The 25,538-nt window shown below is 36.8% G+C and overlaps 1 protein-coding gene across 4 annotated transcripts; it reads left to right on the top strand.

Moving 5' to 3' along the window:
- The first annotated feature begins 367 nt into the window (after positions 1 to 367).
- On the top strand, positions 368 to 25,538 carry letm1 (leucine zipper-EF-hand containing transmembrane protein 1). 4 transcript variants are annotated; one of them, XM_052571925.1, is made up of 15 exons: positions 368 to 672; positions 7,728 to 7,785; positions 8,267 to 8,747; positions 13,443 to 13,586; positions 13,922 to 14,059; positions 14,233 to 14,436; positions 15,975 to 16,094; positions 16,180 to 16,311; positions 16,448 to 16,618; positions 16,710 to 16,835; positions 21,553 to 21,687; positions 21,767 to 21,960; positions 22,179 to 22,211; positions 22,677 to 22,815; positions 22,930 to 25,538. In XM_052571925.1, the coding sequence occupies exons 1-15, from the start codon at positions 594 to 596 to the stop codon at positions 23,080 to 23,082; spliced, it is 2,307 nt and encodes a 768-aa protein (XP_052427885.1). In that variant the 5' UTR covers positions 368 to 593; the 3' UTR covers positions 23,083 to 25,538. The 4 variants fall into 4 exon arrangements, with proteins under 4 accessions (XP_052427885.1, XP_052427886.1, XP_052427888.1 ...); XM_052571926.1 differs by having other exon boundaries at positions 374 to 672; positions 8,270 to 8,747; XM_052571928.1 differs by lacking the exon at positions 22,179 to 22,211 and having other exon boundaries at positions 374 to 672; positions 8,270 to 8,747.

Raw genomic sequence — 25,538 nt, 5'->3', positions numbered from 1 at the left:
TGGTATTATTTCCAAAAAATTGATGTAAATGCACCGATTTTTTTATATTATTGAATTAGATAGTAAGTTATATTTGAAACATTTCATTGTTTTAAAACAGCACAACTCAATTGTAGCAAATGGCATTTTTTATGTTCACCATGCTACAATAAACAGACCAGTGAAGCAGTTTGCTAGCTTTTATTCGGAGATCTGAGAAAAGTAGCCTCAATACAAACCTCATTGGCCAGGGTTCACAAACAATTAAAATGTTTCAAACGCAGTTTATACCCTTTTTAATTTCGGTTTCTAGAAGAAAATGTATCAATCGCTATGAATGAAGGCCTGACGCCGTGACCTTCATCACAGCGGGTGCAGCACGCCCCCTGGCGGCTGAGCTCAACCACAGGAAGACGGAAGCAGATGGCGAACGCTTGCAAACACATCGCTTGATTCACCGAGGAGGGTACAAGGGCATGAGCAAAGAGCTAGGGACTATGATTTCTGTGGATAGCTGATAAATCACAGTGTATTACCTCTTTACGTCCACTCAGCGTTACTGTAAATCTTACATTAACGTTTGACGCATTTTCATCCACACAGACGGGAACAGAATGGCATCGATTTTGCTCACCAGATCTCGGACTCATTTACTGAAAACATCTAGGTCATTAAAGAACGAATACAGAAAAGGTAATACTATTCATTGTTTATTACAGGAGATGGATTATTATGTGATTAGTACTACGATTTGAATGGTTAATATCGTAATTCTCTCTGCCTTGGTGTTCCTATTGAAACTAACAGCTAACGTTAGACCTATGAACTGTCAAAATGCGGTAACGTTACATTCATTGTACTGATATAACGTTAGCCGTACTGTGACCAGTTTTATTTATATAGCAAAGCCCACAAGGCCTTTAATTTTGAATTTAATATTCCTTTGATACGTTTGCTGTGTTATTCAAACCGGACATGTTCAGACCTGTCATGTGTAACGTTACTTTAAATGTCTTATGAAAAGAGACACTAGAGTTCACGACCTAGCCTCTTAGCTCGCAAACCTGGTCGACAAGATTATTGAACGACTGGTGAAATGAGAGGCTTAAATGATTAGCTAACAAGCTATCTGTACAGACTCACAGATTGAATCAGTCATAATAAGATAGAACCTAGACTTAAACGTTTTCATGTGCTAAATGTGTGAGGGATGCGTCCAGTAGAGTGTAACCGCGCGCGTGTCCGTTACACACGTGCTTGTGCTTTTGTGTCATCACACTCTGTTACTGTAAGTGAAGTCAGTTCTGGAAAATAATAGAGCTGTAACTGTTGTTTAGCGCTGGTTGGGTTGTCAGCTAATTGTTATGGTCAACACGCGAGTCGTTTCCACACTTTTGAAGAAACGTTTGCGTTTTGTTTAATTATGGACCGCTTCTTTGAAGCTGAATTCCAGAGATGAACAGCAGTAGCAGGTGTGGCGAAATAAATGTCTTTAAAAGTTTGAAAATTGTCTCACGTGTTTCTTATGTTTTGAATAGCCATAATCTGTGTAATTTATCGTTTTAGCCCGTCATGGTTTGCCCAGGCTGGATAACAGAAGCTCATAGCCTTGTGTGTACTGCAGGTTGTCTGAGGACAGTAATGACTGCTGCTTTATTCACCTGTCTTAGAAAAACATGATAATGTGTATTTATATATATAAATATTAAATGTGTGTGTGTGTATATATATATATATATATATATATATATATATATATATATATATATATATATATATATATATATATATATATATGTGTAAGTATGAAAGTCCATCCTAAATGATATGTGGATATATATTTTGCTCGGCAGTGTATATTACACATACCCATAGTGAAAGTGCAAAATTTGAAGCAGTTGTGTTTATTTAAAAAAAAAATTGTACTGTCAAGTACAATTTACAACAGACCTGGTTTTGCTCAGGATTTGAGTCTACTTGAAAACATATTAAGTTTCTTAAACAGGAGAGCAAAATGGAGATGTGTCAGTCAGTGAATATAAAAACATAAGTCAGTCCTTGAGAAATAAATTATTTCATGAACAAACCTCATAATGTCTTGTGTGCTTTTGCCTCGAGCACGCCATTAAATGTTCTTTCTTCAGAGACAGAAACATTCAAAATGAATACCAAGCATAACATCAGATTTTTTAATGAAATTGAACCATACTGCAACATTGTGTGTTGTAAACAAATTTGAAAGATTCCATTATTTCCATATTTCCATAACCATTATACATATTTCATATATTAATCTAACCAATTTTCGTGCAACCATGATAACTTAATACATGTAAGTAATACTTAATAGGAAAAACAATTCAGTCATACATTGTTCATTTTTCGTTTCTTTAAGTAAATAAAGGAAATTACACAGCACAAGTAAATGGTTATAAAACCAACTGTAGCAAGCGGCGATGGCCTTATAACTTGTCAAAATAAAATAAACCATATGCTTACTTTCTCAACCACAACATTGCTGCCACAATCTCTAATTGATTTCAAAATATACTTGAAGTGCTTCCTGAGAAACCCCAGTAACTCCCATGTGTGGACTTTCTTTCTTGAAGCTGTAGCCTGAAGCGGTGTGTTCTGGCAAATGATTAACCGCAGCTCTGCTTGACAGACTGTAAATTAGAGGTCTGATCAGAATATGCATTGTTAGGTGAACAAATGCTCTCATGAATAGCTTTCATTACATTTAGTCTTATGAGCAAGACAACACTGACTGTTAACAAACTAAATGATTATTCAGATGACTGAATGTGTGAGCGGTTGACACTTGACACTACATGCACAAAAAATATTCAAAGAAGAGTTTACTGAGAAATATGCACTGAAGTCTTAACCTACATTGTCACTTGCCAAACATTGGGTTTTCTTATCTGGACACTAGCTAAATCCACAGGCTTTTACCAAGCTGGTTAAATTAGACCAGCACAGACTGTGACTTGGCACAGGCAAATAACATTAGAGAGAAGGACGCCTGATGTGTCCTGCCAATAGCAGTCAGAGTTTGTGAGGATCTGTTGTTTTCAACAAATGGCACCTGTTGAACTTTTGTAATGAAGCCAAAAGGTTTTTCCTGTGTATATTTTGATTGGAGTTGACTGACATATTATGTATGGAGATCAGGGAATCAGTTAAACAAAGCTTGTTTACATAAATGCATACATCTGAGGGACTTTGTAGACTTAGTTTCACTCCGGCTGTGCTATCTCTCTCTCAGAGGGACTGCTACCTCTGATAAGAATGCTGCCTGAATGCTGACGGAGTCAGAAGCTATCAGTGAGAATGTTTCATAGGGAATAGACAGCCCCATGAGCCTTGCATGAACTTTTATTATTATTATGTTTTTTTATATTTTGCCAGAACATGACATGCCAGGCCAAAAGGGTCAAAAAGTGTGTAGTTCCCATTAAGTATTAGATATAAAATTTGTCTATTTCTTTTTGGCCGTTCTAGTAAAGGGTTTAGGCCTGTAGTGTGTTCTTCAGCCAGTCAGCATTTAAAAATTAAATTTCCCTGTGGCTCCAAGTCACATGGCACTTACAGCAATGATTGAGAATGGGATTACATTATTGAACGTCTTGGTTGAATTGCTTTAACAAACAGAGCGATGTTGCGAAAGCATTGAAGTGTTTAGAAAAGTCAGTCTATGAATTGCTTCCTTGCTTACTTGTACTTGACTCAGCACATTACTATAAAACAATTTAAATTTTGTCAAAACTACAGTACGTCCTGACCTGCACCTTTTAACCACCTACTCCCTAGCATTAGATTCAATAATTACAGTTACTTAGAAGAAATCTGAAGCAGCATGTAGAGTAAAACATTTGATGGGCCCACCCTCATGTGATGTCTCTTTCTTCATTTCTCTCCTGGACACACCCTGAAACTGGTGCACTTGAGTACTTTACATTGCATCCTAAAACAGAAAAGATTTGTGACCACAAAGTTGTTAGTTTTTTTCCACCACCCTTCAAGGAGCTTAGACAACACCCATGAAAGTTCAGGTTCTTTAAACATTTCATCATTTTACGCAGGCTGTTTATTTTAAATGTATACGTTTTATACATTTATTTATTTATAAATTCTACGTTCTTAAAAAAATAAAGGTTCTTTATTGGCCTCTATGGTTCCATGAATAACATTTGGCATCCATAAAACCATTCCATTTCCATTGCAGATGGTTCTTCACAGTGGAAAAAGTTTCTGAAGGCTTTTTTTTTTTTAGTGAACTAAAAATGCTGCTTTTATGGCATTTGCCTTAAAATCTCCCTTTTGGAACCTTTATTTTGAAGAGTGCATCCTCTAATCTTCTGTTCAGAGAGCTTTGGATTCTATTTGCAAACACGAGGAAATGTACAAGAGGATGTCTCAGGCCATCTACCAGCCGTAGACTGACCTCGAGATGTGAGTCCAGACATCCTACAGAGCTAAATATAGAGAGTGAAAGTAGAAAGTGTTTATCTTCCCATACGAACATCCTGGCATCAACAGGATTAGACTGCACTGGGCCAAGGGTCTTACATGTGTTGCAAACATTATGGCAAGCATTACCCAGATTAGGCTTCACCTGGGCATTGGAGCTAAGGTCCTAAACCATAGTACTGAAGGGAAGTGGGATGAGAATGGATTAATTATGGAGTCAGGACTTGTCCTATTGTCTCTGAGTGGATAAATCAGAGAATCACGAGACCGTAAGTGTATGTAATTCAGAGATTGCATGGTGTACTGGAGAGGGAAATGGTTCAGGAGAAAGTCATGTTTGATGGATTGCTGTATTTCAGGGAAAGGGAAACTGTGGGCTTAAGTGCATGTGTGGGATACAGTCAGAATGGGTGAGAATAGCTTTACTGGCTTACTCCAGATAAGGGAGTTTCCTGAAGTTACATTTTAAGGACATCCTGCATTTATAGTCCACTCCTTTACTTTTCTTAGTTAAAGAGATCTTTAAAATCTAATGTTCACTTCTGCTTTAAACCTAACACATCACACTTTGTGACACACAAGAAGTACTGCTATTTTGCATCATAGAAATCAAACCTGATGCAACACGTGTTGGACAACTAATCAGAATGGGGACGTTTCCATCTATTTTGGTGCCCTATAGGAAAATCCATATTGGTGTTGTATGATTTTGATTAGGATAATGACATGATTATTTAAATGGTTTAATTTGGTTACGGTAGCGCACCAAACACTTTCACTATTATGATGCTACAATCATTTTTAAAAATACATTTTTTCAGTACACACTAAATAATGGTTAAACTGTTAAAGGTTTAAAAACATTCTAATGGCAATTCTAATGGTTATATTCAGCTGCTTAAATGTTACCTGTTTTGTTGTCTTTTTTGTTTTGTGTCATTACGTTAACATAGATTATGATGCTCATTGGCGCCCCCTATAATTGGAGGTGCCTAATTCGCATGCCTAGAATAGACCCTGATTCAGAAACTCAAAAAATCAAGAGCTTTGTAAAATGTTTTATCTGCTATTTAAACTGGGACAGGATAAAATGTTTTATGATTTAAAAAAACAACAAAAAAGTACATAATTCATATTTTGATTGTCCTGTTGAACAAGCAGAAGTCTGGTTTACAGTGGGTTATTTGTTGAAAAGGAACCATGGCTTAAAAATGAATTTAATTACACTGTTTAATTAACTGTCAACAGAAAATATAGCACGTTCAACCCTGTGTTTAGGACATTTTTACAGCGTTTAAAACAATTCTGTAGATACTAACCCTAGATCAGTACAGAAAATACCAAAAATCAGAAGATATGTTATTGATTTCTAGTGATCCATTTCAACAGGCGATTCACTTCAAGTCTGGTGGTTTCTAGGAACTGGGATATTTACCCTGTTCTTGCTCCTGAAGAGCTGTAGCTAACTTTACTATGAGTAAGACATCCTTGTGAATCTGAGTTTGTTGGCGCAGATGTGGAGAGTGCTTCTGAGGGTCATTATTACCAGTTAAATATTACGCTTGAACATCTGACAGACATCTGCAGTGGGTGGTCTTATTTAACTGTAGTTTAACATAAGCAGTACTTGTAATTAGTCATATACCTGAGAGATCCACTGGGAATGCTAATGTTTCATCCATCCATGTAAAAAATGTGAAAAAATGTAAACTCTTCACTGCATCAATTGCAGTGTTTTTGTGTGAGGTCTGTGTCCTGATGTAACCTGTATGGAGGTTGTGTCATAACAGATCCACAAACACAAAAGTAAATAGCAATGTTGCCAGATTCACTATGTGCCAATGTGCAATGGACATGACAAAATGCTTTGACTAGGTGGATAAAGGAATGAGTCATATTCAAGCATTTGTTTAAGCATGTAGGCAGGTACAGTTTCAACTTGACATTAGTAATGTATTATGTGGCGGCACATTCCATGACATAACAGCATTAGATGATTGCGTTAGTTGCATATTACTTCCTAACTCCACTCCATGTAAAAATGTTATTGTGTTTTTAGGTATTAAGTCATATTTAGGGGGTTTAATTAAGCAAGAGCTTTAAAAAGGGGGTTTTCAAAAACTTGAGAGTGAGAAAAAGCTTTTAGAAAATGTATTTTTCGAATTTGTCAAGGTAATGTCTCTTAAAGGGATAGGTCGCCCCAAAATGAAACTTACTAAGTAATTAAATACTGTTTAATTACTTAATTACTTTTATCTGTAATTTAATTACAGATACTTCTTATGCAATTAAACTTAATACTATGATGATTTTAGAATATTTATACACAATGCAATAGTGGAATTCACATAGAAATGTAAAGTCGAACCTTAAAATGCATGCTTTTTATGTACCCTTCTCACTTTAAATACTTTGGTGAGTTAATAAGAATATTGGTAACACTTCAGTGTCCAATTGTCACTATTAATTTGTTGTTTATTAGCACAAATCCTACTGGGACTTTGGCTGTTTATTATTAGTAAAAAAGCACATATTAATGTCTTAATCTCCAAGACCTTATTCTAAATCCTTAATCCTACCCAATTCTTAAACTTAACAACTACTTTGCTAAGTACTAATAAGTAATAAGGAGTATATTGAGTCAGACATCCTAGTGAATAATTAGTTAGTGAGAATTGGACCCTACTCTAAAGTCTGACCAGAATAATATAAGAAGTTACTGGAAAGAATTAAAAGAACCGTTTCATGTCTATCCTTGTATCATTAACTTTTCAAGGTTGATATAGCATTTATATCCCATAGTAATTGTAATAATAAATTAAATACCTTTTGGAGAGAGTAATTTGTACAGTAATCTAACTACACCGTTGAAGATGTAATTATAAAACTACTTGTAATTAATTACTTTTTTAGAGTAACTTATTCAACACTGCTGGGACCTTACACACCTTCATATGTGTGTCAGTTCTCTTGGCAGTGATTTATATGTTCCCCTGTCTTTGTATGCAACACTGGCATGGGATCAGGTATTTTCTCTGTCCTTTTCCGTGATCCTGTGCTGGCCTCGAGCCTGTAGCACTCTCCATGACCCCTTATGTTATATCATATCATGTTTTCTTTTTTACATTTTTTTAAAATCATGCTCAGATGTCTGCACATGGTGTTCCTGGAGCTATATTGCATTACTCTGTTGGTCCATCCTTCTTCATGGTGGGCTCATAAGTGTGCTGTATGTTATCTAATGTTATATTTTCTTTACTCTGAATCTCTTTCAGGAAAGTTATCAGAAAGCACATGCTTTAACTGCACTGCACTGCGGTTGGCCACAAACAGGTAAATGGAACTGAAAATGTAATTGTATCTGGGTCAGGGACATGATTCTCATTTTTTTCTGAATCTGTTTGGAGAAAAGTATAATTCATACATACTGTGGGAGTTAATACTACCATCCAAATTGTAAAAAAATAACTTATCATCACAAATTTTTCAACATTGATTATAATAAGAAATGTTACCTGATCATCAAATCAGCATATTAGAATGATTTCTGACTATTATTAATGGCTACTGAAAATTCAGCTTTCCCATCACAAGAAATTTCTTTTAATTTTATAATATATTAAAATCGAAAACAGTTATATTAAATTGTAATAATATTTCACAATACTACTGTTTTACTGTATTGTTGATCAAATTGATGTAGCCTTGGTGAGCATAAGAGACTTACTTTCAAAACTCTTTCTTTTTTTTATTCTTTCAAATTGGATCTTTATTTAAAGCTTGTTTAGGCTGATGCATGACGTCTGTTTTTCAGCAGTTGTGGTGTTCTTGGGGGCGGTGTCTGGCCCCATGCAGCATCTGTCCTGTACCTTGACAATTCCTCAGCACTTCAGCGCCGCTTGTCCGGATCACCTCGTCTGTACTGTGCCATCTTAGTACCTGACCCTGCCCTGCCTATCCACACCCACTCCACGAACCCCAGTACGCTAACCTGGCCACAGAACACCCAAGTCCGATGGCTACATACTACAGGCCGTCTCCATGATGATTCGAAGGTAGAACGTTCTTTACGTTCACTGAAGGATCGGAATATAAAGCTTGAGGAGGGTGGACCAGTGTACAGCCCGACGGTAGATGCCGAGCCTGTGAGACGGACAATACGTCAACGTGTGATTGATGAGGTGAAGCATTACTATCACGGGTTCCGCCTACTATGGATGGATACGACTATTACGGTACGGATGCTGTGGAGAGTGCTGAATGGACACATTCTGTCACGCCGAGAGAGGAGACAGGTAAACGCTAGGGCTGTCAAGTGATTATTATTATTTTTTTCTTAAACAATCAGTGCATTTACTTGTACAACAATATTCAGATTTTAACATGATTAAGACAATAATCTGATTAAGAATCTATCATATAATGTCATATCACGCGTCCTGTGACAAATCTGCCGCATCTGCGCACGGAAGTTATCAGTCTGAATGTCAACGTTGAAAATCAAAAGTAGATTTCATTTAAAGTCCAACACTATAACATGTAAAGCAGGAACGTGAAAGGAATAAATTAAAAGCAACTCGTGTAAACCCCTTAATAATAATAATGTTTTATTTAGAATAAGGTAAATAATTCGATTTTTGATGTCCATGTAAACTTAGTCAGTGTGGTGATTATTTTGATTCGTTCAAACAGCTGAATCATTCAGAAGTGAAGTAAATGGCTCTCTTTTTGAATGGACCATTGAATTATTGGTTCAACCGATTCATTCAAAATGTGGATTCATTCAGAAATTGTGTGGTTTGGAGACGCACAACAGTTCTGCTGTGGCTTTAATAGGTAATATTTGCCTGGGCAAAGTTGAGCGCAAACAGACCTTATTGTGTGCATTTTTTGTACTATTTTGGTTTCATAGGGGTACTTGGCATCAGGAGTGTGAAAAACACTGTTCTGCAATGTCTGAGGGATAGCCATTGTATGACTTGAGTTTTGATAGGATTGAACCTTTCCAATCAGTATTCCTCTGTTCTGATAAGTTTATGATAAATAACTGTACCCTGACTCCTGAAGTTGCCAGTCAGATTAGAATTGCCAGTTTTTAAACAGAAGTTGAACTCTGCTCAAATTTGTTGCATGTTTAATCGTTGTCAGTGTGAACGTCCCTCAATGCTGAGACCACATAATAACCTTATCTTAAAGAGTCAATGACAACATGATTGCACTGAGATTTGGTAATAATAAAGTAGACCGCACACACCTTTGTCCTTTCATTGCAATACTATGTAGGTAGATTTACAAAAGGTTAGAATTTGCCGTAAATCCTCCCAGACACCCATCAATAGCTTGAAACTTGGGTCTGTACATATAGTTATTTTTTTTTATAGAAATGTTTATTTACATTGTACTGCTCTGGTGTTGTCAGTTGAGCAGTCATTGCTTATGTCTGTCAATTACCTATGGATTTAACCCAGTGTAACGTAATTAAGTTGTGCATAGTAGGATTTGGGATGGGTGGTTAGCATTCTTCCGTAGTTTAATCCTAGTCCTATAAAGTCTGACTGGATCTCTTCTGTAGCTTAATGATTTAAATTAGTGCCATGCTGAGTCTTCATGGAACAGCCATTAAAGATTACCCTGCAAATCAGGAGTCCAGGGAGACCCAAGACACTTTAACTAGCTCACATGGGATTCCTGAGGCCTTTATGATAAAAAAATCCATTAAGTCCATTTTATATAAAATTCTTATATAAAACTCTTCTATATAAAATTAAATTTTAGTATGGGCCCATTCAATCATTTGATATTTACCATTCAATATTTAATTCCATTCAATATTTAATCCCATTCATTCATTCATTTTCTATAATCGCAATTTAAATTTCAATATTCAAATTTCAGCAAAATACAAAAAAAATCCTAGCATTTTTTTTATTAGGTTTTCATTGAGATCAGAATTTTGCACGAACTATTTCCCAGTACCATTTAAAGGGTTGCGTTCGCACCAACGGTGTGTTTTAGGAATTGAACAAAGTCCATTTGTGCGCGGCATTAAAAAAAAGAAAACAGAAGAACAACATTAACAACAGGAGGATAGAGGACGCTGTGTTTTTTGTTGTGTCTGGCCGTTTTCACAATAATGGACATGGAATGTCTAAGTATACATAAAGTGATTGAAAGAATGGAAAGGAAGACTAAGAATCTCCAACAACAACTGGCAGTGCTACATTTGCTACAAGTGCCTGCACTTCAGCGTCCGTTCATCTATCGCTGTTCTCCATACTTGAGAAATAAGTTGACAATGTTTACACAGTGTTTGAAATCATGGCAGGTGAGGGCGTTTTCGAATGCGTTTGGCCAATCACTGTATACTTATGTCACGGGTAGTACCGGATATACTGGTTAGACCCTGCTCTGGAGTCGGAGCTAATTTGGTTCTCAAAAAAGGCAGTCCAGTACTAAAATCACACCCAGTTCTGGTGGTGTTAAAACACCAATAAGTGGGTAGTTTCACAATTAGTTCTGGTTCTATGAAATGGTTCCTGCTGTGCGAAAGGCCCTGTAGTTGGCCACTAGTCCAGGCTGACTCATGTAAAGTGATGCCCAGCTGAGAAATGTTGTCCTTAGGACAGAAGTAAAAGATAGGTTAGTTGGGGTCTAGTGCATTAGCTTTATATTGCCTTCATTAAGTGATTGAACAAATTTTTTTTGGCGAACAATAAATTGGTGAAAAAAAACATACCTACATCAAAACATTTTGACTTCAGTAAGAAACCACAAAGAAGAACATCCCATCAGCCACAGCTGCATGGCCATGGTTTGTTTTTCCCCACAGAAAGCAACATAGCTCACTTTTTGTTGTAAGAGGTACTTTCATACTTTCAAAATCTACGGTTATCAACTACCATTAAAATGTTTCAGGATTACTTATATTATACAATTTTATTATTTTAAAAAGTATTTCAAAAATATTTATATTTCAAATAAATGCTTATAAAAATAAAATAAAAAAAGTTTCTATTAATCAAAGAATCCCCCAAACAATGTTTTCAGCATTAATTGTAAGAAATGTTTCTTAATATGCCAATCAGCATATTAAAATGATTTCTGAAAGATCGTGTGGCACTTAAGACTAGAGTAATGATGCTAAAAGGTCAGCTTTAACTTCATAGGAATAACTTACATTTTTAAATATAAAAAAAAAGGAAAAAAAAGACTACATTAAATTGTAAGAATTTTTCAGTATATGACAGATGCATTGTATTTTTCCAATAAATGCTGCCTTGGTGAGCATAAGAGACTAATATAACAATATATTAGCGACCCCAAACTTGGTAGTGTAAATACAAGGTTATTGCTCTTCTGTATTCTATACACAGCAGATGGCAGCTATCACACAGTGTATTAGATGATTGTCTCTGTTAGCACAGTGCTAATACTTTCCAAACCTCAAATTCTCAGACAGTTGCGTGACTCAGCCTGTTGTAAAGTGACACTTTAGTGACGCATATAATCTATAACCGTTGGAGGCCTCCATTGAGTTCTAAGTCAGTACGTACTGGAAATTGCTCAGGCTTTGTGTCACAGTCAACTCTGTCACTCTCTGTCCGTCCTTGGGTTGCTAGGATATTAATGCCCAACATTATCCACTACATTACTCCTATCATTTTTCCAAAGTCATGGCAATAGTACTGAGAAGAGTGATGTTTGGTTTTACTCTGGTGACGGTTACATGAAGCCACAGAGATAGAAACACAACCGTAAAATTAGGTTTTCTAATTTATGAACTTGTTTGTAGGTCTGCACATTTTTTAGTCTTCTGTCAAAAATTATATCAGACTATATATGTGTATGGCCATAAAATATAATAATTATTATTATAATTGATGCCACTACTAAGTTAAAATATTAAAAAAAAAAAAAATACTATTTTATTATTAATTGTATATTGCCTATTAAGTTAAATACTATAATTAATGGGAGATTTATTCCCCATAGCATTTTGTCCAAAAACGTCTTCAGTTTGTCTAGCGCTCGTGTTTTGGTAGTCAAGGTTAGTTGTTATCAAGAGCTTACTGAGGATTTCTTAATGTTGTGAGCTCTGTCAACATTAGCATTGCGAGGTATGCTAATGCCTCTGCCTCAGCTAGCATCTGTCGCACCTCACTCTCGCTATTCTTCTGACCTACTCCATCCTTAATCCTGCCTATTCACAGCTGGCCTCGCACAGCGTGGGTTCCTTTAGCTTTTGATGTCAGTCATCAACCCCCTTCCCAAGCCCTCTGTCCTGCTCTCTCCCGGCCACTTCCTTTGGAATGCCTCCACTCTCCATCCCACTCACTCGTCCCTGAATATTTCCCCCTCCAGGCCTCCCTGTTTTCCTCCTCTCTCCCCCTCGTGCTTTCTCTCTCTCTCTACATGTCAATGGGCCAAACACAAAGGCTCCTTTCAGGCCCGCTTGGTTTAAATTCTTCCCTATAGGAGCGCTGGCACACAGGTGGAATAAGGGGAGAAGGGACCCCTCTTATAAAGATGAAGCCCCTTTGTTATCTAACCTCTCATTTTCTGAATTCATGATGTTTTATCAACTATATATTAGATATGGGGTGATTCAGAAAGTCAGTTTTTGCCATGTGGAGGGGATGCACTGATAGCTTAGTGAGTCTCTGCTCACTCACTTTTTTCTTTTCTTTTTTTTTTCTGGGATATGAGGTTCTTTACCCAAACAGTAGATAGGAAAAGTTTTAGAAAGAACCTTGACTCTTGACTCTTTTCACCTCTCGGCTGGATTTGAGCTCTAATTTTACTCTCTTATGTAGTCCTGACAGACCAGAACACTCTGTAGAGTCAGTTCTTAGCACTTCATGACCTGGATTTCAGGGGTTGTACTTCATTTTTAGTTCTAGAGATTAGATTTCCACCACTGATCAATACTTGCATTTCATCACCAAAGCAGCAATCTGCTGACATCACTGCTTATGTCATGTTAATTGCAGTTCCTGAGGACGTGTGCAGATGTCTTCCGGCTTCTGCCCTTTCTGGTCTTTATCATCGTTCCATTTATGGAGTTTCTGCTTCCTGTTGCACTGAAACTTTTCCCTAACATGTTGCCGTCCACCTTTGAGACACAGTCCAAAAAGGTAAGCTGACCTTTTGAGGTTTAATCTGCAAAGACCTTGTTTTTCTGTCCTAGTAACACCTCTTATGCATCTAATTATACAATACTTGTACCAGACCTATTTGACCTCATATCATCTCTCTCTCTCTCTCTCTCACACACACACACACACACACTCTCTCTCTCTCTCTCTCTCTCTCTCTTTCTCTCTCTCTCTCCTCTCTCTCTCTCTCTCTCTCTCTCTCTCTCTCTCTCTCTCTCTCACACACACACACACACACACACTCTCTCTCTCTCTCTCTCTCTCTCTCTCTCTCTCTCTCACACACACACACACACTGTCTTTGTGTTTTGCAGGAGGAAAGACTAAAGAAGGAGCTGAGAGTGAAGTTAGAGATGGCCAAGTTCTTGCAGGACACAATTGAGGAGATTGCACTAAGAAACAAAGCAGCCAAAGGCAACGTTACCGAGGAGTTCTCCACTTTCTTTCAGAAGGTAGATCATAGTCACACTTGCTCAGAACTCATCCTGAAAAACCAACACTACTGCTGGCCAAGTGATCAAAACACAGGGCTGTATTGCCCCCATGTGGTGATGCTTATGACTGCTTACTCATAAGCACCATGAATGAGAGTTTTCTCTCTCTTCCCTTTCCTCTTCTCTCTCAGATCCGTGACTCGGGAGAAAGACCCAGTAATGAGCAGATCATACGTTTCTCTAAGCTGTTTGAAGATGAACTGACTTTAGATAACCTGACACGGCCGCAGCTGGTGGCTCTGTGCAAGCTTCTGGAGCTGCAGTCCATCGGCACCAACAATTTCTTGCGCTTTCAGCTCATCATGAAACTCAGAGCCATCCGTGCAGACGACAAGGTTAGAACTTGTCTTTACTCAAACGAGATTGTGTTTTTGCATTTTCTTATTTATAACAGTACGTTTTTTTTATATTATTTTATTTATTATTAATAAAATACAATTTTATTTATTATTAATTTGTTATTATTAATATATATATTTAATTGAACATTAAATCATTTTCCAAGTTTGATTGCACATCACAATATGCAGTTTTTAGTTTACTATTCCAATTTAGAAAATTGTTTTGAAAGAAGTATCTATGCTCAGCAAGTCCTCATATATTTGAGGAAATTATAGATGTGTATATTTACTGTATATATAATAGTATGATAATAATAAAATATTATATTACTATATAATTTATTATATTATGATATTATTAAAATATAAAAAAACTATATTTGAATAAGTTAAATCTTTTTTACATTTAGTCATTTAGCAGACACTTTTCATCCAAAGCAACTTACAAATGAGGATAATGGAAGCAATCAAAATCAACAAAAGAGTAATGATATACAAGTGATATGACAAGCCTCGGTTATTCTAACATGTTGCAAGGTTTTTTTTTTATTATATGATAAAAAGAAAACCGATAGAATAGAAAAAGAATAGAGCAAGATAGTGTTAGAGGCCTTTTTTTATTTTTGTTTATTGTATAATAAATAAAAAGAAAACAGATAGATAGAATAGAGAAGTTAGTGTTTTTGTTTTCTCTTTTTTTTAAGAAAACAAGTAGTTAGTAAGTCTAAAAGTCTCCTTTTTTTAAAGAATAGAATTAGAATAGAGAGTGAGAGTTAAAGGGTCAAGTAAAGATGGAAGAGATGAGTTTTTAGAATTTGTTTAGAGTTAGAGTTGGAGTTTTAGAGTTGGGCAGCTCATTCCACCGGGAGGGAACGTTAAATGTAAAAGTCAGTGAAAGTTATTTTGTGCCTCTTTAGGGTGGCACAATAAAACAAGCTTCTAGAGGGCACACAAATATATAATATATGTTTATATATTAAAATGATAACATATGTATAAATTGTATAATATAATGTATATATTGTATATGTATTTAATATATTAATAATATATATATTATTTATTACTGTGATGAAAAAGCTGAATTTTCAACAGTCATTACTCCAGTCTTCAGTGCCTCTTGATCCTTCAGAAATCATTCTCATATGCAGAGTTATAATATTTATTATCAATATTGAAAACAGTTGTGCGTCTTAATTTTTGTGACCACATTTTTTCAAATTAGAAAGTTCTAAAGAACAGCATCTATTTGAAATGGAAACCTTGTGTGGCATTATAAATGTCTTTACTTGCTGATTAAAATGATGAATGGTATTGTACATAGTTAAATTTATTCAACATACATTTATAGTCACCATAGCTGTTACACTTTAAAAAAATAGTAAAATGTCTTATGTCATTATGTATTTAGTGCATAAGATTTCAGTGCAAATTACAATTATCATGAATTTCTATGAATTGAATTTCTATGAATTTCATGAATTGATGAGTCCTAGCTGATGTCTTTGCATCTGTGTGTGTGTGAATGACAGCTGATAGCAGAGGAAGGAGTGGACAGTCTGAATGTGAATGAGCTGCAGGCAGCGTGTCGTGTGAGAGGGATGAGAGCTCTGGGGGTGACGGAGGAGAGACTCAGAGAGCAGCTTAAACAGGTAACACATGCTTTTCACCTCTTCAATGATTACTTCCTAGTAATATGTCTTGTCATCATGTATTTCACACTTCTGATCATGTCAGTGGTTGGAGCTTCACCTCAATCAGCACATCCCCACATCTCTGCTGCTGCTGTCCCGAGCTATGTTCCTGCCAGACACGCTGTCCCCTGCGGACCAGCTTAAAACCACACTACAGAACCTGCCAGAGATTGTGGTATGTACTGCAGAATGTATATTATATTTACAATTCTATGTATGGTCATTTCATTAAAAACTGTATGGTTGTATACATGTAGCAAGTGCTTCTGGTTTGTGTAATGACAGTGTGATGTTTGTTTGTGCATTCACAGACTAAAGAGGCGCAGGTGAAGGTGGCAGAGCTGGACTTCTCTAAAGTGGATAACAAAACCAAGCTGGAGGCCACGCTGCAGGAAGAGGCAGCTATCCAGCAGGAAAACAGAGAGCGGGAGCTGGAGAGACTGGCGGATGCTGCAGAGAAAGAAAAGGAGCAGGCCGCACGGGTCATTAGTCACTTTCAGTCTGACAGTGATTCCTGCGTCATATCTGTAGTGTAGTTGAAATATTCATGGATGGTTTTATGTGTGTTTCCAGGAGGCTGAGGTGGTGGAGATGGAAGCAGAACGACGGGTGGATGCAGAGCATGCTCTCTCCAGTGTAGACGTGGCCATCCATTCAGAAACACTACGAGATACTGCACCAGTGCTGGAGGGCATTAAGGTAAGATGATCTCTCTCTCTCTCTCTCTCTCTCTCTCACACACACACACACGCACAGACACACACACACACACACACACACACACACACATACACACACTCACTCATACACTCAGTTACTCACAAGAGAAAGTTTTTCACTTAAATTTAAATGAACTTGAATGAAGATGTATGAAATCACTTTTAATGATTATTGTTAACCAGTGGGGTCAGTAGGTTTTTTAAATGTTTTTTATTATGTATATATATATATTTATGTATATATATATATATTTATATTTATTTATATATATATATATATATATATATATATATATATATATATATATATATATATATATTAGGGGTGTAACGATACGCGTATTCGTATTGAACCGTTCGGTACGAGGCTTTCGGTTCGGTACGCGGTACGCACTATGTACCGAACGGTTCATTGGACTAATTAATTATATTTGGAAAAAAGAATTGTGAAATATAATGATATGCATTCAACAAGGTAGCCCAATAACCCAAACGACGTAACAGGCAACGCCCCTGACACCCCCGAAGAAGAAAAAAGCACCAACTTATATGTTTATGTTATGCTGCTCAGTCAGGCGCTTGCTCACTCAGTACGCGCTGAAGGCTCGTTTAAAAATGGCCAATGCGTTTAAAAGACCAGAAATAGAAAATCCTCCAATAACCAACAGGTCTCGTGTTTGGGTGCACTTTACAAATCGATCGGGGCATCCAAACAAGCACGGAAATCAAAATGGACTAGTACTATACTGTGTCGGAATTTCCTGAGCAGTACGATACAATTAACAGGCCTGCACGTTATTAGATAGAAGAACTGTTATAAATAGAACGTATGCAAGGGCAGTTTTGAAAACTCCACCTACTTTGCTCTTGGTATGGTGCAGCGCAAATCGCGTTGTATCTGAAGGGCAACGCTGAGCCCAGGGTCCAGCACCGCGCATACCGCGTCCTGTGTAAAAGACCCTTTGGCCATTTTCCAACGAGCCTTCAGCGCGTACTGAGTGAGCGAGCGCCTTACTCTGTAGTGGAAAACGCAGGTTTTAAGAACATGCTTAATGTAATTGAGCCCCGTTACAATATTCCTTCACGAGCCTATTTCAGCCAGAGAGTAATTCCTGCTTTGTTCCAAAAAACATAAGCCCTATAAAGAACCAATTGAGTAAAAACACACTCAATATAAAGAGTTATAGAGTTCCATATAAAAGGTTACATCTTTCTATGTGTTCATAACTACTACAACAATATGACATTTTCATTTTTTTTATTTTTTATAAGGAGCTGTTTTTGTTTATACAATATGCTGCTAAGAAAACACCATGGAATATGGGTAAAGAATAGCTCCATCATTGTTCAATGTAAAAAACAAAACAAAAAAAAACATACTTTGTTAGTTTTAATAAATAAAACATTTTTTAAAAATCAAGGAAATTTATCTGCCAATTTTTCTTTTTGCTGTATCTAAAACGTACCGAACCGTACCGAACCGAACCGTGACACCAGTGAATCGTATCGAACCGAACCGTGAATTTTGTGAACCGTTACACCCCTAATATATATATATTTATTTATTTATTTATTTATTTATATATATATATATATATATATATATATATATATATATATATATATATATATATATATATATATATATATATATATATATATATATATATATATATATACACACACAGGGGGGCTCGAAAATTTGGGCACCCCTTGCAGAATCTGTGAAAATATGAATAATTTTCAAAAAAATAAGAGAGATCATACTAAATGCATGTTATATTTTATTTAGTACAGTCCTGAGTAAGATATTGTACATAAAAGATATTAACATTTAGTCCACAAGACAAAAAAAATGCTGAAATTATTAAAATAACCCCCTCAAAAGTTTGGGAACACGTGGTTCTTAGTACTGTGTCTGGTCACCTGATGATCCTCGACTGTCTTTCTGTTTTGTGATGGTTGTGCATGAGTCCCTTGTTTGTTCAGAACAGTTAAACTGAGCAGCGTTCTTCAGAAAAATCTTTAAGGTCCTGCAGATTCTTCAGTTTTCCAGCATCTTTGCATATTTGAACCCTTTCCAGCAGTGACTTTATGATTCTGAGATACATCTTTTTACACTAAGGACAATTGCGGGACTAACATAACATGCATTCAGTATGATATCTCTTTTTTTTTTTTTTAATTACTCATATTTTCACAGATTCTGCAAGGGGTGCCCAAACTTTCGAGCCCCACTGTGTGTGTGTGTGTGTGTGTGTGTGTGTGTGTGTGTGTGTGTGTGTGTGTGTGTATGTATATATATATATATATATATATATATATATATATATATATATATATATATATATATATATATATATATATTATTACTGTGTTTTTGATCAAATAAAGGCAACCTTGGTGAGTGTAAGAGCAGTTAAAAGCAATTAAAAAAATCGTACTGATCCCAGACTTTTGAAACAGTAGTGTGTATTACTGATAAAATGGTATTTGTTAATGAAAGCTATTATAAAGTGTCTTATAACCCTTTTAAGGTATTTTCTGTCATGGCTATAAACATGAAAATATAGGCCCATTCTGCTTGAATTGGGAAAACATCTGAAACATCCAATACTGTTCAATGTGTTGATATACTTGTTAATACATAAAATATCAGAATAAGTTTAACTTTCTTTTGCTGAAATCATTCAATAAAAACAGTCCAGCTAATTCACTCCTCTAACTTGATTGTGTTGTAGAACGGGATCTTGTGCATTCATGTCACGGGAACTGCTCTTTCTCTGTTTTCTCTGTGTTGTGTATCATTCTGCGTGTGTATTTCTTCAGTTCGAGCAGTGGCAGAGGTATCTGCGCATTCAGGTTAGATGCTGAACCGCTCTCCATCTGGAGACCACCACACTGATGCTCTGCTCTCCCAGTCACTTTACTCTGTGCTTTTCCCACATTTACAGTTTCATCATCAGAACTTTTTGACTAGGGTTAGACTTAGACTCTTGCAAGGCTTCTTAATTTTTACCGTAACAGGCACAAGATAATTACGGAGTCATATGTACATAATATTGAGTTAATACAGTGATTTGAAAGAGCAGAAGCTTTTTGTGTGGTTATACCTGCATCCTCCTTTCCTCTTCACCCCAACACTCTGTTCCTTTGAGTATGTGTCTGTAGCGCATTGCAAATGAAACATGCTGCAAATGCTAATGCTGCTCCGAGACCCACTGAATTAGCCCTGCAATGTGTTTCAGTTGGCTTTAGTGACCTTTCTGTAATGGAAGACCTTCCTTTCCTCTGACTGATCCTCTTATAAAAGTGCAACCTCTTTATCTCTCTTAGAGCTGTAATCGGGCCTTAAAAGTTAGGCCCGACAGGTTTCGGCCCGAGCCCGACAAGTACATTTTGATTGACAGATTTTTTTAAAGCCCGAACCCATTTACAGCCCGACATTATTAAAATGTGCGCACGCACACAGCTCTTTTGCCTTTTGTCAACAATGAGTAATTTATTCATGTTTTCACATAATTTACTTATAACTAACGTAGACTAGACCACATGGAAGTTGGAATAAAGAAATAAGTCCTCTGTGACATCGTAACATCTCAGCATTCTAGACATAGGCTCATTTAACCTATAAATAGACCAACGCACCAATAAAAACGAGTCATTTAAAAAAAAAATGTATTAAGATAAATTTTAAATTAAGATGGGTATTTGGCAATATCGAAATTAAGATAAAGGCTCCGCCGGATTTGCTTTATTTAATAAAAGAATAATGCCAACATTAGCGTAAATAGGCCTACTCTGTCAACATTATGCATTTAAGACTCAATGAATATTTAGTTATCATTTGAAAAACCTTTACTCACAGAGATAAGGCTAGGTCTACATGTTTTTGTGGAGGAAAATGATTGAATCCACTGTAGATGTCTTCAGCGCGTTCCTGCGCTCACTGATGGTGCGTCATTATTCACCCAATATTCTCATTATAAGCATGGTCAAAACTTTTCCACACCTCAGAGTTTGCTTTAGTTGCTGGTGCAACCAAAACGTAATCACCAGAGGCAAGCCTCCGTTACACCTGCTCAGCATTCATTTTCGCATCTTTCTCGCGCTAATCAAAACACATCACATGACCGCTCATTTAACTCTCAAACCGCAGCGCAAGCCCGAGCCCGCGTAAGATGATAGAAATTAAGCCCGAACCCGTCGGGTCCCGCAGGTCCCATCGATCTTCAGCTCTAATCTCTCTGCATCAGAGTTGGGGAGTAACTTATACACTAGCATCAGGACAAAAAGATGTACCTTGACAAAGCATTACATAGCCGCTTTCGTTTCATTGTGTCATCTTGCAACAGAGCAAGCTGAGAATTTATCTTAAATGTAGTTTAACTACTTTAAATCATGAGTACCTTGAACATTAGTAAAGAGGAGTCATCAAACAGTGACAAGACTTTGTAATCGATGATATTAATAAGTTATTTTATTTGGAAAAATAACTGAAGCTGATTAAGTAGGTAATGTTCGTCCATTTTGTGCATATTTCCATAATTAAATGTTTTAGATTTTGTCCAATTTCCTAAGCTTGCACCTAACCCGCACCAAAATGCCAAGTTTACCACTGATTCAAAGGTACCCCAACACCGTTTTGCGTGTTCCCTAGAGAAAGTGTTGATGGACACTGTGTGTCATCTTTTCAGGGGGAGGAGATCACGAAGGAAGAGATTGACATGCTGAGTGACGCCTGCACCAAACTGAAGGAGCAGAAGAATCTCCTCACCAAAGAGAAAGAGGAGCTGGAGGACCTGAAGGATGACGTGCAGGAGTACAGTGAGGTGTGGACCATAAACCAACGGGCCATTCTCATTTCTGTTCTAAGCATTTAAACATGTGATATCCACTGTTTCTCTACAGGACCTAGAGGAGATCAAGCGAGAGCTGTCCAGAACAGGACAGGAGAAAGTGGTGGAGGAGTCTAAAGCAAGCCAACTTCTGTCGAAGCGGGTCAACCGCATGATTAGCAGAATGGATAAGATCATCACTGAGCTGGAGAAGGACAAGATTGTTCTAGATGGACAGATGGACAGTGAGACCACACCGCCAATTGGGTAAGAGTCCTTGATTTGTATGAGTTTGTATGGAATTGGGTTGGATGTTGATGGTGGTTTCTGTGTGTGTCATCAGTTATGCATGATGGGATATTGCAGTCAACACTGGGTGTTGTAAAATGGGGGTGGACGAACAACCTAACAGCAGGTTGCGCACGCGATCCAAAAGAAAAGGGTTCCCAGTCCAATTAAAAACCTTTTTTTTTTGTTCTTTTTAGATTGTTCTTTGAGAAACATAGTGACTTGCCAAGGTAAGGACAGGAGAGACATATCGCCTTTCTTTTGTTTTTCATCATCAAAAACATTAACTTAAAAATATGGACTAAACGCCATATTTTTTTAACCAAATAGGTATGAGGGGGTATGAAGTGTTTATGTTTTATTTAATATTTTAATCCATCAGTAGTCTGCTTGCCATTTCCTTAATGCTGGTTATTGTGGATTTAATCAGTTGTGATCAGGATTGTGCTGTGAAATCTTGTTCTCAGTGCTGCAAGTATTTCAAGGCCTTGATTTTTGTCTTCTGCAAATAAGGCTTGTATGATTTAGTCATAAGATTAGTGAATACTTTTCTCATTAATGACTCTAAAAACTCTTCTGGGAACCCTGCATGGCTGTCTTGGCATGCGATTGGTTGATCTGTGAACTTAACTTCCTCGCCCTCCACCATCTTACTCTTTGTGTTATCAAGTATCAAGTCTGTTCCTGTCCTACAGGGAGAACCTGATAAGCATCAACGAGCTCATTGGAGTCATGAAGCAGATCCAGAACATCCCTGAACACAAGCTGCTCAGCATCGCAGAAGCACTCGATGAAAACAAAGATGGCAAGATAGACATTGATGACGTCTTAAAGGTAACAAGATGGGACTTCTTTGGTCCCTCATTGATTTTTTTTTTTCTTGTTTTGTTCCTGTCTGAATTTGATTTTGATGTTGATGTTTATCTGATGTCTGTGTTTGTGTGGCAGGTGGTAGAGCTGATCGATAAGGAGGACATCGATATCTCCACCAACCAGGTGGCAGAGATCATGGTGATGCTGCAGAAGGAGGAGAAGCTGTTGGAGAAAGAGAAAGCCAAAGAGAAGGTTGAGAAGGAGCAGGCAGCTAAAATCCAAAACTAGACTTTCCATGTAGGGAATGGAAAAGATCCTGAAGCTTTTGAAGATTTTCAGGTTCATTCAGATGTGTTAAGAAGCTTCAGAGCGAGACTGAAAACAGTGCTGACGTCCCTTATTGATTCGGGTGTGTGTATATTTAGAACAAAGAACAAACTTTGCTTTGTTCACGGAAGACCGTTGTATAATTAATGAATTAAGATGTTTATTTATTAATAACATTAAAAAAGTGATGCACTACGGAGCCCTACACATGACATACAGAAAACAATAGAAATTAAGGCCACGAATTAAAAATGTGTTCCTTTGATTTAGGTAAGTAATCCCCAAGTTTAACTAAATTAGAAGGAAGGAGCTAAATAGTACAATTTAACTAAGTAAGAACGAATTAAGATGTGTGAACGATTTCTTAATTCATGGCCATCCTATCGTTTATTAGTCATGTGTGAGGCACCGAAAGAAAATGCGTTAATTTATTCTCAAAAAAGACCCTCTTAAAGGTGAAATGTGTCATTTCTGGCACAAAACGGACTGTTTGTTTGAGCTGCTTTGTTGAGCAGGTCATTATAACATCACACGACCAATAGCATAAGTTTGGGGTGGAGCTATCTTTGTGTAACAGAAATGGCGCACTTCAGCTGTAAGATGCAAAAACTTACCAACTTTTTTCTCATGATTTAACACCCTGGCGGTGAATTAATTTCCTGTGATCTGAGGACATCTCCTCTCTTTGCACATCACATCACCTGTCACCATCATTCCACTACTCGTCCAGTTTTATTCTGTTGCAGTTTTATTTTTCAGTTAAATCTTTGAGATTCTTGAATTTCACTCAGAAGATGTTGATATCACTCTCAAGTTTTTTCAATAACCAAAGAAGCTGTGTTGCAGATCTTCTGCTTCATTCACACATGTACGAGCCACCAAGCACTGCGGCTTTGTAGCTTCTGCACGGACTTGAAGATGGTGGCTGAGACTAATTTGATTTATTTCGCTCCTATCTTGAATTGATTTCAGCATCACATTTACATTGTGGCCTTCAGTAATTGAAATCCCTTGTCCAAAGTAAACTCAAGGGATTAACTTGAGATAATATAGCTGTATATCATTGCTAGTATTTGCATTGTTTACTAGCAGGAAATATCCGTCTCTGTTAGCTAGCTTGGGCTAATGATAGATGAAGTGTGTTTGTGGATGTCTGTATGTGCTGGGAACCTAAAAGGGAAAAGATGGAGCTCAGTGCAGACAGAATCCGGGTACAGCTCAGCCTACAGTCTTTATGTGACCTGGATCATCCCTCTCTCCTTACATGGAGATAGTGGCAGCAGTTCGTCTCGTAACAGAGTACCTACAGTAACTGGAATGTGTCCATCAGCATGAGACTCGCACACTTGGCTAGCATAGTTTCACAGGGCACATAAGGCAGGAAATACATCATCTGAACCCTAAACATGTCATAGTGAGGGACCAGCATGTCTAACCTCAAAACGCTGACCGGGAGTCTGGGTGCCTATTTCACATTGTGTCCCTTAAAAGAATAGTTCACCCAGAAATTAAAGATTTTTTTTTTTTTTTAAATTTTATGTAGAACACAAAATTATATGTTTAACAGAATGTTCATGCTGCTCTTTTCCATTCAAGAGAAAATAAGTCATAAATGTTTATAACCACATGAGGGTGGGTAAATGTTGACAGAATTTTCATTTCTGGGTGAGTTGTCGGTAACTTACCTATAGGGGTCTCCAAGTACAGTAATGGCATTTAAGCCTTCAAATATTTTCATGAATTAGTATTAATTTACCGTTTGCTAGAAAAAGTCCATGAATGTCCAAGTATTTTATGCTGACGTGTAATTGCACTATAATTATTGAGAGCTTTATTTTTTGGCATGTTGATCTAGACTCAGAAAGATGCATGTAATGTCTGATTGCACACCGAGAGATATTTTGAGGAAACGTACACTTGAATTTTTTAAGTGGTAGAGGGGACGAAGTGAGAATATTGTGGAAAAGTATAAAGATACCTTGCTTATTTGTGTTTTGTTTAGCAATTTTAAAAAGAGTTTTTCAGATTCATTCATAACAGATGGTGCATGTGCACATATAAGTGAGCACAGCTGGAAGAGAGTAAATCTATTGATGTAATTGCCCTTGGAACCTCATTTACTGCTTAAGCTAATTGAAATGTATTTGATTTATTATATATTTTCCCCTTTTAAGGCCAGTACATTTAGTCTTTCAAGGTTTTTTTTTTTCTTTGACCGTCCTGCATTTTAGAAGGTTCAAAGCCTAAATACTGTTATGCTAATTAACTAAATAATTTGTGAAAATGAGAGTGCTATGTGCAAAAAAAAAGGATAAAAAAAAGAATTTTATTTTATTGTTCATACTACCTATGTAAATATACTATTTACATACAAGTGGGTACAAAGACAAATAAAATGAACTGATCTTTAAGTTGAA

Source organism: Carassius gibelio, chromosome B13 (genome assembly GCF_023724105.1).
Source record: "Carassius gibelio isolate Cgi1373 ecotype wild population from Czech Republic chromosome B13, carGib1.2-hapl.c, whole genome shotgun sequence".
Lineage (NCBI taxonomy): Eukaryota > Metazoa > Chordata > Actinopteri > Cypriniformes > Cyprinidae > Carassius > Carassius gibelio.
Note: the sequence above shows the minus strand (reverse complement) of the source record. Positions and strands in the feature narration are given on the sequence as shown.